A 14,266-nucleotide genomic window follows, 5' to 3' on the forward strand; every position below is an offset into this window, starting at 1 on the left:
ACAAGTTGTTTAAGTTGCAAGAAGAGCAAAGGCAGCTTGACCAGAAGTGGGAAGAATTCCTAATACTTCTGAACAATGGTGTCTGTTGCAGGGTGAGCCAGACAGCTGCCCCCTCAACCCCACTGTCTGTCTCCAGTTTTGGGTTATAGAAAGACATATGAACAGGGATCCCCCTTCTCTGAGAGTTAGGTTCCATTTCACCAAAGAAAGACTGAAGGGAGAGAAAAGGAAGAATAACCCCACACAGAAAACCATCATATGGGAATGTGCGGACTGGAAGGCATAGCTATGTTGAACAAAAAAGCCAGGGAAAGGCAAAATGGAGCTGGGGCTCAACAGAGAAGCAAGTGCTGCAGCAAAGGTGGCCTGAGCAGACCTCTCCAGCCAGGCACAAGCCTTTGTGGGTGCTTTCTTCTCACAAAGAATGCAAGAGCGAGCACAGGTGTAGAAGGGAAAGAAAGCACCACTGGTGTCCCTACATAAACACCTCTACTACTTTACCATCTTGGAAGAGAGATTTGCAATACCTGTTGCTGTGCTTAGCATTATGGTTTCCTTCCTTATGAACAGCAATACAAGCAGAGTTTTCTAAATGAGAATAAATGTATACATTTCAATTGAAATAACAAGCAACAATTCAACTTGCCATACAGTTTATTTCCAAAGACTAGTTCAGTCTTGGCAAATGTGGCTAGGCTACCTCCATATAGCAGTTGTTCTTTTGGGCAAGGGTTCACACAAAAGTTTCATTTGTTTCTCATTTCTCCTGCTGTTTTCCACTAATAGTTCTATTGGTCTTTTTTTTTAACAGCAAGTGCCAGTCTGGAGTCCTCATTGTGAATGGTGTGAGAGACAGAAAGATAGGAGTTACTCACAAAATAATTAGGTAGCACCTTGTCTGAGCCATGGAGCTCCAGGGGCTCTACAGTTTTCCTTTCTAAGCTTAGCCCAATACTGTCCAGTGATGCTGGTAAGCTGACTGCTGAGCCACACCCCCTGCCCCCATTTGCATGCTTCAGCACCTCTTCACTTCCCCCTGCACCTCCAAGTTTCCCTAAGTGATTGTGTGAGTGGTAGTGGAAGTCAGTAATTTAGTCTGTTATCACCACTCTCTTGCATTACTTTCCCAGTAGGGTTAAAGCTTTTCCATTTTGTTGTCTTTGTAGCTCTTTCACCGCTGTTTAAATCTTGACATTTCATCTCTAACAAATGCAACAGCTGTTTATCTCTGCTGGTATTTTCATCGTTGCTATCACCATACAGCTCATTAGTGCTGTTGATCCAAGGGCTACCATCACTAATCTGCGTGTCATTCTCACTAGATGCTAAACCTGGGACAGTGGTGCAGTCAGAACCCTGAACAGTCAAACACACATCATCCTTTATCCTTGTGTCAGATTCATAGATTGCAGTATCTGGTGGTGCTTCATTCAGGTTGTTGCACATATTAATGAAGGATTCATATAGTGATGTAGGTATAACCTCATTGTCACTGTCCCAGTATAGACCATTACATTTACCTGCACTACCAAAAGGTTGATAGCCAGATGGCTGAGGTGCAATGGGGCAAGAAATTATATCAGCTTTCCTTTGAACATTTTGATATATTACTTGCTTATGCATTTCTTCCTCTGAAAGAAAAGCTGAAGCACCTTCATTTACATGTGTGGAGAAAGACAGAAAATCAGTATGTTCTGAACAGGTGTTTGGAAAATCAAGCTCAGTGCTGGGAGATCTGTAGTTGTTGTAACACATCTGATTGCTAGCAGGCTGAGGCCTTTGGTCTCTGCAGCTGCATTCGGGCATCTCTGACAATTGTCTCAAAGGTGGTAAGGAAGGCACACTTTCAAAGCCCAGAGTCAGGCTACTGTTAGCCATCGACTGAGACATGAGGGCGCTGAAGCTCTTGTATGCAGAGCTGCTTGGTTCCTTGCATGCAGACACAAGCATATTAAAGCTCCTGTAGGCAGAGCCACAGGGTTCCAGGGATGGAGACAAAAGGGTGTCACAGCTCTTGTAGGCAGAACCACACAACCCCATGGATGCAGACACAAGGGTATCAAAACTCTTGTCTGCAGGGCTGTTTTTTCTGTCTGTTTCAGTTCCAAATAATGATTTATTTGTAGACTCCTGGGTCAGGACACAAGAGCCAAGCTCACTTTCAGAATGACATAGAAAACGGCTTTGATGAACCATTTGTTGAAGATCTCTTGCATCCAGAGAAGCAGAATTTATGCTGGAGCTCCGATACCCAGATTCAAAGGATTCTTCTGATAGTTCTGACTCTTTGCTGGCTGTACTACAATTGTAGCCATCTTGAGAGGCTTTGGTGAAAAGAGGAGCTGTATGAGAAATATCACACGGTTGCAGACTCTGGTCTACACTTTCTTTTGGATTTTGCTGTGATGGATTTTCAGACCCAGTGTTCTTTATGGTTTTCCTCTCAGCTGTGGGGATGTTTGGGCCTTTATTGTCTTCCATGTTATTTTCATCTGCCAGGAGTGCATCAAACATGTTAGCTAGTAACTCATTGTGTTCAGGGTGCTCTCTGAAAGCACCAATGCTGCTCTCACAAGGCTCAAACATGGTGATCTGGTTGCCAGTTTCTTCTTGGCTCTCAGTTTCACTGTCTGTTAAACATACACAGATTTCTATACACTCTTCAACTGGTATTGTATCAGGGATTAAAACTGCACTGCTGTCTTTTGGCAACCACTCTTCAGACTTGCTGTAGCAACTGCAAGATTTCTCAACATTTCTGATGTTATCTTTTCCCTTGAAGTTTTGGCTTGACAAACTTTCAGCCAGACAGCTCTTGCAACTTCTGTTTTTGGAAGTCAAAAGGAAAGCACGGTTAATGTTTATAGTAAAGGAAACAATTTTATGCTGTAAAGCAGAGGAATTTTTATAAAATCTTACTTACATTTGTTGTTCCATGTGACTGTGCTTTAAGTCCTGGAACGGGAACTTAATTTCATCAAAGTAGCACAAAACTGAAAACTAATAAAGATACAAATGGGATTTAGGACACATATGAACTGTATTTAGTATCCCTTACACTAGACAGACAATAGAATTTACTACATATTCTACTTCTGATGATCAGGAAAAGGTATTTTTTGCAAAGCTTTTAAATTACCTTGACATTTTTTACAACTGATTGGCTCTTTGCTGGATTTGGGATTTGATCCCACCATTCTTTCTTCACTCTGCAAGGAAAGCATGAAAATAACTTGTTTTGACTGTACTTGGGCTTAATCAGTGTTCATTTCTCTCTTCTGCTCTCCGTTCCCTCTTAGGCATCTGCACTGCAGCAAGAGAAAGCATTTGTTTTGAGCATCTCCTGATTTTTATTAAACCAGTGCAAAGATGTTTGTATGTTTGGTTATGTGACTGCTCTGCACAGTAACAGCCACCTGTTCTTCTAATCATGTTTAAAAGCATGTGTGACATAGACAGGATCTCATTACCATTTAAAAATTTTTGAAAGAAATAAAGGTATTTAGCCATCCTTACTTGAACTCCAGCAAAGACCAGGGTCCAAAACTGGCAACCCCTACTATAATAAACCTATTCTAGTAAGTTAGTAAGACTATTCAGAAAATGACAGAGTTTATAAAACTGACTTGTGTTTATAAAATCTCTGCTCACAGACAGCTAGATAAAGGCGCTGAGGAAACCCAAAACACTAGATTTCTGTGCTACCAGACATTTGTCTAACCAATAGCAATACTGACATGTGTATAAACTATTACTCTATAAACTCTGTGACAAGCAGGATACCTACTTGGTGAAACAGAAGTAACAAATTATGGATCCTGCCATGATCAGTATGCAGGATGTGGGCACAGCCATCTGCAGAATGTCTTCAGCCTTCACCTGGTAATCTGTTAAACAAGCAAATGTCTACATGTCAATGTGCATCTAAATGCAAGCACTGACAATACCAAGTTATTTGCTGCTCTTCTGCAACTGAAAAAAATGCTCTTTTAGAGGATGTACAATTAAGCTTCCAGCACGTTAACAACAGGCCCTCACAGCTGCCAGCAGGAATGGTGTGTGGTGTGTCAGAGACCTGGCACAGGTACTGTGCTCAGCTACTGGGTGTGGCAGGAGCTGGGAGAGCCAGTGTACACTGCGAGGCCATCGTCAGCCCTCAGGCACAAGGGCTATCACACAGCGCCTAAAATGGTATTATCATGCATTATCATTGTCACTGTAGTGCAGCTATGTTTCTTGTTCTCTCTGCTCCTCTTCAGGGGCTTTTATAAACCCTCCTACCTCTATTAAAATACTGCTTTATTTGCAGCATATATATATATATATATACATATAAATATACATATATATTTACATATATATATATATATACACACACATATAATTTATACTCACTTGCTCTCACATCAATGTTGCCGTTTAGTTCAAATACCTCCTCTACTTCCCTGTTGTCTACTTCATGAAATATTTATAGAGAATAAATAGATTCCTTTCAGTCTGTTTTTCACAAGGCTAAGCAATCCAACCTCCCTTGGTCTTCTCTTCCTTAGTTTCCCAAGGAGTTGCCTATCTATGTTTAGTGTCTTTGGAAGCCTTTACAGATGTAGTCACATTACACTCAAAATGATGAAGATGGTGAGTCCATAACTCTCCTCCAAGAGAGCAGCAGAGTATGTAAGACTGTATACCATCCTTTTACCAAGCTGTTATTTCTGACGCTATTACCATTGCGAAATTCAACTTCTTCACTCCATTCACTCCAGTAGGCTGGGTATTCCACGTAGTTACACCTGAGACTTGCAACATAATCATAGCCCCTCTTCAAGGAGCTTGCAGTAATCTCAAAACTTTTTGCCTGGTAGTTAATTGCTTTTACAGAAGCCTGAAAAGAAAGTGAGAAAGTTCACTTTGATTTCTTTATAGGGTGAAGGGTTAGTGACTGCAACTACATATCAACAGTGTTATGTGTTTCAGTGACCGTTCACAAATGAACAAATAAATGACTTATGTGTGTTACTGCAGTTCATGTATGTCATCGGCAGGTGACATTTATTACCTGCCACCATGCAGGTAATACCAGACGCAGCCCAGCCCAGAAATGCTGACTTATTCAGAACTCACCTGCCCCACAGACCCATCAACCTCCAGCTTCCTGATGTCTAAGGAGCAAATGAATTTCAGGGAATAGAAGCATTGTTTTTTCAATCTCTGCCCTGTCTACTGCAAGCTGCAGACCATTTTGGGGAGGCAGTCACAAGAGTTTCCATTCTCTGACACCCAGCTGAACTATCTTGGGGGCAAAGTGAACTGTGGCAAGTGTGTAATCAGGATCACTGTGCTCAGGCTGGCCCTTACATTATTATTAATGAAGTGACTTTCCAGAGGACTTTTTAAACCTTTAAGCCCTGGAGATAGAAAATGAAGAGACTGGGTGTCTCTTACCTCTGTCGGGTGCTGCTTCCTCCAGTATTTCACTTCATAGATGACTGGCTCTCCAGAGAGAAAGGATGGATGAGAGTAGCTCTCCTCCCAGCTCAAATTGAAATTACCATTTTCAGCTTTTTCAATGGCAAGATTTTTGGGGGCTCTCGGCTTAACTGTATGGTAAAAAATACAGAACAGGGTCATGGGAGAGTACTGATAGAGACAAGCAGAGAGAGAAGCATTCACCAGAATATCACTGCAGTCAATGCACTTAGCCCTTTTCACTATGGTGTACCACACCATAGAGAATAGAGAGGCTGAACCTGAGCAACTTGAGGGTATTTATTAAGCACTGATTCCTCAAGCTGGCTGAACCAATTGCAAGCACGGCCTTTTGGAGCACTGGATGCAGCTTTCAGCCTGGAGAAACAGGAACAACCTGTGCCCTGACAGCTGTGACAGTAGCAGCTGTGAGGCCGGGTGGGCACAGAGCTCCAACATCACAGCCAAGCTGTCCTGGCTCCCTGTCTCTTGAAAATTAATGTGGACGTCTGCTTATTTGGCAGATAAGCAGCAGCATCAATCAAGCATTCTGAAGAGAACCAGGTCCTTGGCCTGCCTAAAGTATGAAAATGGTTTCTCTGAGTGTTTAAGGTGACAGGCGTTACCAACAAGCACACTGTTCTGACCAAACTGGGGGTCTAGGCAGAGACATGAACTCTGTCCTGTTTCGGAGCAGTCTCTTTAACTTTTTTTATCATTGACTGTTACAATCCAACAGGAATTACTGTAAAAAATCTCCTGCTCATTTGGCATGATTCAACTAGCATGAAAAATCAGAGTATGACAGCGACAGGAAAGGGAAGAATTTCAGCAGGGATAAGCTAGTTTATTTCCAGAAACTGAACGCAGCATGATTCCTCTTTCTCTTGTAAGCCACAAGTAAAAGGCACTAAAGATAATCTAAGTCCCCAAACTCCTTTTGGCTCGCAGCTGAGAGGGTACAGCTAGAGGAACAATCACTCTCTGCCTTCCCCATTACTTACATTAATTCCTTAAGAATCTAATCCAGAATCAGGTTTCTAAAACAAATGGGTTTTGCATTTAAACTACCATGACATTTTGCACCTCTGACAAGCAAAAACTGTTCTGGGGACATGAATAAGAAGTTAGCTAGGACTGCAAAGCCTTGAACTGGATGTGCCAGTGACAAAGTAAACAAGATCTTACCAACAAGGGCTGGTGTAACATTGTAATTCCACGAATCAGTGCCATTGAATTGTAGGGCTAGAATATATGTGAGGCTTACTGCAAAATATTCTGGATATATTGTACAAGTGCACCTTAAACTGTCTTTTTCATTCACAGGAACACACTTGTTTCTGAAAAACAGGCACAAAATTATGTGATGTTTAAGAGAGTGTTACACACTATTCCTTGAAAAGGTGAAATCAAGTCTCCCAACATGTATAACCAATCAGAACTGAGACAAGTCAGTTCTCAGAAATGTTTCCAAAACAAAACTGAGATCCTCAAACAACCCACCCTCCCCAGCCACCTACTGGATATCTGTATCACACAAATTAAAAACTTGACAGAAAGGCCAAGTATTGATCCCAAATACAACCCTCTGTCACACTTCTAAAGTAAGATACTAACAGCTCGTTAGTATAGGAACAGGTTTATTGCAGTGTATCAGCAAGGTTATTTGAATGTTGGTGTGGTGAAATCATGCAGCAAGGGAAAGGAAAACCCAGATGCATCTTCTTGTGTAAGAGATGATGCCTGGCCCTGCTCAGAACAGGGACAACAGTCTGTGCCTGAACAAGGAGCTAACTGTGTGCAGAGACAATCACCTGGCCTTCAGTGGAAAGCATCTTTCACACAGGCTACAGACCAGTGAATCAAGAAAGACTTCTCATGAAGAAGGTAAAATTTTACATGAAGTTAAAGTTCTGTAAACATCTAAGAGCCCTACCACTCCCACCAGTAGGACTTGATCCATCCTCTGTCCTAAGAAAGCAGAAAGTTCTGCAGAAGAGTAGACTGCTGAACTGAGGGTGCTGTTAATTGCAGAAACCCATTTTACTTAAAAGGAAATAATCCATTTTCCTTTAAGAGTAATAATCTGAAGTACATTTTGTCCCAGACACCCACAGTAGAGGGAGGAAATTAAAGCCAATAGTGGCTATAGGATATATAAAACTTAACAATGGCAGTGTAACATCTTAAACACTTACGACAAAGAAGTTTCCTCACTGTAGTAGAGCACGAATTCTTTGGAGCAATTGGTTTGTGCAGGCACCTTCCAGTGACAAACCAGCTCTTTGTCATAGTCAGTGAAGCATGCAAATTCTTGTATGTGTCCTGCAATCAAAACTAGGGGAAAGCAGCATACAATGAGAAGCAAGAGAATCAGAAGACTATATTGGACTAAGCAGAAATACTAACTTTTCCATCTAAACAGAGCTGCCACACCTCTGCAAATTAAGTGAAAACATTGCTTTTTTTTTGCGTCAGGGAAAATGGAAGGAGAAACATACACTCAGATCATCTCCACCTTTCTGGAGACAATGTCTATGGTCTTGGACAGAAGAAGTCTGCAGTAGTAATACTGAGACAGAAAGGCACATTTCAGCCAACACAAACTTCCAAGAACAGAAAATCTGATTGCAATAGCCCTATTTAAAACACATCAGCATTAAATGACATTACATTAAAATAGCATTAAATACAAAAGGTTCAAAGCCCAAAATGCAGATAATTAACAGAGTCAGACAAGGATCACTGCTTACAGTCATGACTCCTGTTTTACCTACAACTAAGGTAAAAGGTTCTAAGCTTCCCAAATGCATTTACCTACAAGGAAGGTAAAAGGTTCTAAGCTTCCCATACTTCATTTCACTCAGTACTTCCTGCTCTGTCTTCTATTCACCATTGTTACGGGAGCATTCAAGACTGAGGAGAGATGAAGTCACACTGAGCCAGGCACTGAGGAGGTACAAAGGCCCAGAGTCTCTGCACTCCAGTGTTCAAGTTTATAACTATTTTCACTGGCAGTATTTAACCAAAAAATAGAATATAGTGGTCAAAATATCTTTGAAGATAGTTAGAACTGGAAGTGCAAAGAGAATCCACAATCCTCAGTATCCCTTCCAGCTTCACTTTACTTCAATGTGCTCCAAAGAGTGATACACAGAACAGAAGAGAAGCTAGGTGACAGTAAGGCCACGTTGTTATTTGGACTAACAGTGTGCCAACCCTGATACTGGACCCTGGAATGTGATTATAAGAAAATAGCTAGAAATAGCTAATACTTTTATCATCCAAGACAATTATTTGCCTTCTCTGATGTTTGACTTCTGTTTCACAGGTAAATAAAAACAGTATCTCACTTTTCTTGCACAATCTGTACAAATATAAATCTTTTTCTGCTTTACATGTCAATCTCCTGTAAAAAAATTACAATACCTGTTTTTTTTTGAATCCTATTAATTAAGATTATCTGAGAATTTCTAAAGGGATTCTGCTAAAAAGTTTTCTGTGGCAATTATACAAGACCAAATTTTGTATACATGGCCCAGTACATTACCAACTCTCCATGCTGGTCATTTACATTGCAAATCCAAGACACATTTGCCAACTATTCACATCCTGCAAGGTCTTTGTCCTTCAGCCATGTCTGCTTCACAGGCTTATTCCTTCCAACAGGTACCTAAATTTCAATTATTCATCCCATGCCTTTTTTGCTGAAAGTACCAAATTTCATTTTATCTTCCCTACATTTCTACTTTTCTGTAGTCCACTTGTGTTATTTACTATGATCCAACTTCTGCATACTCTAATACAGTACAGGATCTGCAAATGTAAAATGTGACGGTCAGATACCTTTTAGTAGATATGATATATATAGCACAATGGGATCTATAAAATTTGGATTCTAAGTTGTCTGGTATATTGACTGCTTATAAACCTAGAACTTACTGTGATTCATGGTTTCAGTAGTGTTCAAAGACTTAGAAAATGTTTTGGTTTAGTTACGAGGGCTAAATATTTATCCTGCAGATAAGAACTATTGCTGTTATGTCCTTTCTGGATGACAGTACCATGTTAGGTTTCCATTTTTTTCTGCATGGTATCCAATTCTTTACCACTCATCAAAAAAGCAGCAAGTCAAACTTCTGCAACACTTTAACAGTCATACTGTTTTTTATTTTACAATAATCATTACTCTGTTGATGTTGCTTATATTTGGTTGCCATTTGTAATTTTATTGCTAGTTCACTTTAAAATGTACTTTTAACAGAAGTACTATCAAGTTAAGGCCCTTTAAGATGAATGACATTATTTTTCAATCTGTTAATCACCTTGCACTTTCAACAATACTTCAATTAAATTAAGCTCTTCCTTCTGTGTTAAGCTATGATAACTAACATTTTTACTTTATCTTGCCATTCAGTGCTGTCATGTCTTTTCGGAACTTTAAATTCTATTCTCTGCTCTTTTCCTCTCACCTTCTCACTTCTTCATCTCTGGTATACCATATTTTTTTCAAAAAGCTCAGATATTTGAGAATTTCCTTTTGAAACCATATACAGTACAGGGTTTGTTTTGACTTTGCATAGTTAAAAGAGGGAACTTAAATACTGAATTTCTTTTTTGATCCTCAAAGAGTACACAATGCTGAAGAAACTTAAAATGCATAGTTAACTAGGCAAACAAACCCAAACAAAACACAATAAAATTAAACTTTGACAAAAATAATTTAGGGAAATGAAAAGGTGGGATTACCTACACCAGACAATTCCGCCAATGTGTTCTTGCAAACCTTGATCCTTCTCATTAATTCAAATTGCACTGTTTCGTAGTATGTAAGAGAGTAGCTAAAAAACTTTCTTTTTTAGAGACATGGTACTTTAAATTGTCCTTTGCTTTATAAAACAAAATGAGATCTAAGAAACTATAGACTACTGTGGAACTACTTAAAAAAAAATACAGAAAGCAAAGTGTGAGATTCATTTTCCAGAAAATAAAAATGCATTATTGGAAAGCATTACTATGTCTATATGTCTATATGTCTATATGTCTATATGTCTATATGCCTATATGCCTATATGCCTATATGTCTATATGCCTATATGTCTATATGCCTATATGTCTATATGCCTATATGTCTCATCAGTATTTTTAATCAAACATCATAAAAGATGAAATGAAAACAACCCATGTTTATGGGTATGGGAAGTCAGCTTCTGCCAACTGAGCTTCATGAAATAATCCTTAAGGAACAAGCAGCACTCGGACTCTACGCACCTGCAGGCTGACAGAAGGGTGGCGAGGGACACACCAGAGATCAAAAATCTAAGATTTTTTTCTAGTACAGGGATACTTCTGACATTTGAAGCTACAAATTTTATAGCAGTTAATTAGTGGTAACAGCGTTACCTAGTGGTCACAGAAAAATGCTATCAAGAAAAACTTCACTATAATAATTTAAAATATTGACAAACATACCTTTATTTGCTGTATATGAAAAGAAAAGGATCCACAGGATATACGGTGCAGCACTTGGGAGTCTTGCCATTATTGAAAATGGTCAGCTTCAGTAGGAAAATCTGTGCTGCAATTCTGCCAACAGAAAACATGATAAGCTTACATCCCTGTCTCAGTTAAGGGTAAAGGCATAGTTTTTCCTATCACTCTGCTAGATGTTAGAATTCAGACTCCCTGCTGTACCTATTTCCCACCCCTGGCCCCTAAAATTAGCTCATGGAATGAGACATGTAAAAGAATAAGGAGAACATAAATGAGCTAGAAGACTTTTCTGCAAAATTTTCATTATGGAGGATAAGGGAGCTACATTGGCCGCAGAGCCACTCTCTTTAGCTACTAGAAAAGAATGGCTGCTAGTATGTAAAGGGTAAAAAAGGGCAAGCACTAGACCAAAATCAGTGACATTGTCAGCAAAGCCCTATGATTCCACTCAGATAAGTATAAGAATTTAAGAATGAAGTGTCCAATCTACTGACTAAAATGTTTTCTCCAAGTCCAATCACCAGTACCTCAATAATCTGAGTATCATCTCTTTAAAAAAAGAATTTTAGCAAAGAACACTGAGCATTGCTCCAAAAGAATACAGATTCATTAAAACATTCATTATTAAAAAGTTGTAAAACACATACCTAGTCATTATGTAACCAGAACAACCTTGGAGAAGGAAAATAATGCAGCTTTTATGTCCCTAAGCATAGCAAAACTGTCTAGGTAAATTGAAAACAGATGAAATAATTAATTTCAGACTTCAAAATAGCAAGTGTCCCCAATATATTTTACCAATGTAGCTACTTAATGTCTAAGATAAAGCTACCAGCTTTCATATAACTACAAATGGATATCATGCATTTAAAATTCTGGTAAATTTGTAAGTGAAGTCATGCTAACTAATATGCTTTTGGCTTTGCTTTCAGTGTAAGGAGGGATAATATTGGTTCAGCAGGACATTGTTAAGTCACAACCCTTTGGTCCCTTCCTCTCATGCTTTTGGAATTTTCTGACTTTCATATCTGGACAGGGTGTTCTTGCTGCCTGCAGCTTCAGCTGTTCTGTATATACCTGTAGGGCTCCTGGGTAGTGAGCTAGTTTTTATTTCAAAGGGAGAAGAGGGGAGGGGAGGGGAGGGGAGAGGGAGAGGAGAGGGAGAGGAATCTCCTTCTCTTGGTGAATCGTATTGGGTGTTCTGCATAAGGCTGGCCAGATTCTGAAGTAGAAAAGACTAGTGTAAGGTATTTGTGGATGGTGGTTCAATACTCTCTTCCCCAAACCAACCATGCAGCAGAACCACAACACATGTGTCTGACAGAGGTGAGCCTGTCTGTCTGAAAATATCCATCTCAGAAGTTAAGGGATAAGGACATTGTTAGTCAAAATAGAAGATCAGGATGGAGACTCTTCTGTGACCTTCTCTAGGGCAGTAACTGCTCATCGAGTAGTTCTTTATTAAGAACAAACTTGAAACACAAATTTCTCATAAGAGCTTGAGAAAACTATGACTCAAAAGTTAAGTTTTTTTCATATTCTGAGAATAGGTGAAATGTGACTAAGCACAGTAATACATTTTTTTAAAAAGAACACAAGCACCTTGGCTGCTACTCAGACAAAAAGAGCCAACTGCTCTGGCATAAAAAAATTAAAAACCCTAATTTCCCTTTTTCCTGGAATTCTCAAGAGAGGAAGCATTTGCTTTCCACTGTTAGGTAATACTGCCACATGACTGGAGTTCCAAGAAACTCTTGGAACTTTGGCAAAGAATCCTGAACCATGTATGCATGTCCAAACGAGCAGATGGCAGACCAAAAGCATCTTCTCATGGAAGAATGGATCTGCACGTGTGGATGAAAATGGAGTTAAGCCAGTGCTTTAATGAAACTGCAAGAGAGAAAATTTTAAAACATCCACAGCTCTTCTGCCTGTTACCTCTTAAGTTTTTCATTATACCAGACAATGAAATACCAATCTTAAAAAAGTAGGTAACACATACAGACAATACTAAAATTGCAGCAAATCTAGTAACTCTGATATATTTGAGGAAAGTAACTTGCAAAGACATAAGTCACTTCCCCAAAATTAGGAAAGAAATCTCTGTCAGAGTTAGAAGCAGATCTACAAGGTTACTGGCATAAGCTACATGCTTTAATCACTTAACTTTCTGTTTCTTGAAAAAAACGCGATGTGATTAGAATTATTTCATTCACTATCAAGAAAAACGATACTAACTTTTGATCTGGTCTTCTAAGAAAATCAGGGTCACATTTCATTAACAGGTATAATCTGCAAAACTGTTATGTGTAAAGAGTAACTCCTGCCCAGACCAAGAGGTCATATTAAACAAGACTGCCTAACGCACCGTTGCTGCAATTGTACAGCTAAAGCATCATTCCCTGTTTAAAACTGCCTCTTTTTAAAACTGATGCACATCTTGTCTTACTCTCTAGTTTTAAGCATTACTATAAAGGCTGAATAAAATGAGACAAGCGGTACAGAGCAAAGCAAAATGTTCACCAACAGATTCTACATCAAACCTTGAAAAAAAAAACCCGTGCAGCGTGCAATGCCTTCTAACGAGAAACCTCTCCTTTCCGGGCGCTCAGCACGGTCCGCAGCTCGTAGGCCTCCGGGCACACGGGGCCTGAGCCCTGGGCTGGGCACGGCCGGGAACGGCGCCGATCGGGAACGCGGGCCGGGGACAGGCGCGGCTGCTGCGCCTACCGCGCAGCACGTCCAGCAAGAACAACACTTCGGAGAATTACACCTTTCTGTGTAAAATATTGTAAAAGGAGCACTCGCACTTAACAGCCTCCAGGAAAGAGAAGCGATTCCAGCCGGAGCCGGGACGGGCCCAGGGCTATGCGCCCGGCCAAGCCCCGGAGACCTTCCGCCCTTCCCAGAACCGGCTCGGAGAAAAACACAGCACAAACTGCACGCCAAGCGCAAGTAACGAGAAGGAATCGGTCCTGACGCCAGGACGAAGGGGCCGCCGGACGTACCTTGTGTCTACTGGCGCCCGCTCCTGACCCGGACGCTTCCGGACCCGGACGCTCCCGATCCCGGACGCAGCGCTGCCCCACGCCCAGCCCGACGCCATCCGCCCCCACACAGCGCCCGTCCGGCGTGGCGCGGGCCGGGGCGGGGCGGGGCCGGGGCGGGGCGGGGCCGGGGCGGGGCCGGGGCGGGGCGGGGTCGGCGCGGGGCGGGGCGGGGCCGGGCCGGGCCGGGGCGGGGCGGGGCCGGGGCGGGGCCGGCGCGGGGCGGGGCCGGCGCGAGGCGGGGCCGGCGCGGGGCGGGG

General features: G+C 41.1%; 1 protein-coding gene across 2 annotated transcripts; it reads right to left on the minus strand.

Annotated features, from left to right (window-relative positions):
* Positions 1-636: 636 nt before the first annotated feature.
* On the minus strand, positions 637-14,129 carry IL4R (interleukin 4 receptor). 2 transcript variants are annotated; one of them, XM_074552663.1, is made up of 11 exons: positions 13,968-14,129; positions 13,503-13,736; positions 10,939-11,052; positions 7,665-7,803; positions 6,655-6,806; positions 5,443-5,597; positions 4,726-4,882; positions 3,788-3,887; positions 3,140-3,209; positions 2,924-3,000; positions 637-2,824 (listed from the first exon to the last, which is right to left on the minus strand). In XM_074552663.1, the coding sequence occupies exons 3-11, from the start codon at positions 11,006-11,008 to the stop codon at positions 1,084-1,086; spliced, it is 2,661 nt and encodes an 886-aa protein (XP_074408764.1). In that variant the 5' UTR covers positions 11,009-11,052; positions 13,503-13,736; positions 13,968-14,129; the 3' UTR covers positions 637-1,083. The 2 variants fall into 2 exon arrangements, with proteins under 2 accessions (XP_074408764.1, XP_074408763.1); XM_074552662.1 differs by lacking the exon at positions 13,503-13,736.
* Positions 14,130-14,266: the final 137 nt, after the last annotated feature.

The sequence above is a fragment of the Zonotrichia albicollis genome, chromosome 16 (assembly GCF_047830755.1).
Source record: "Zonotrichia albicollis isolate bZonAlb1 chromosome 16, bZonAlb1.hap1, whole genome shotgun sequence".
Taxonomy (NCBI): domain Eukaryota; kingdom Metazoa; phylum Chordata; class Aves; order Passeriformes; family Passerellidae; genus Zonotrichia; species Zonotrichia albicollis.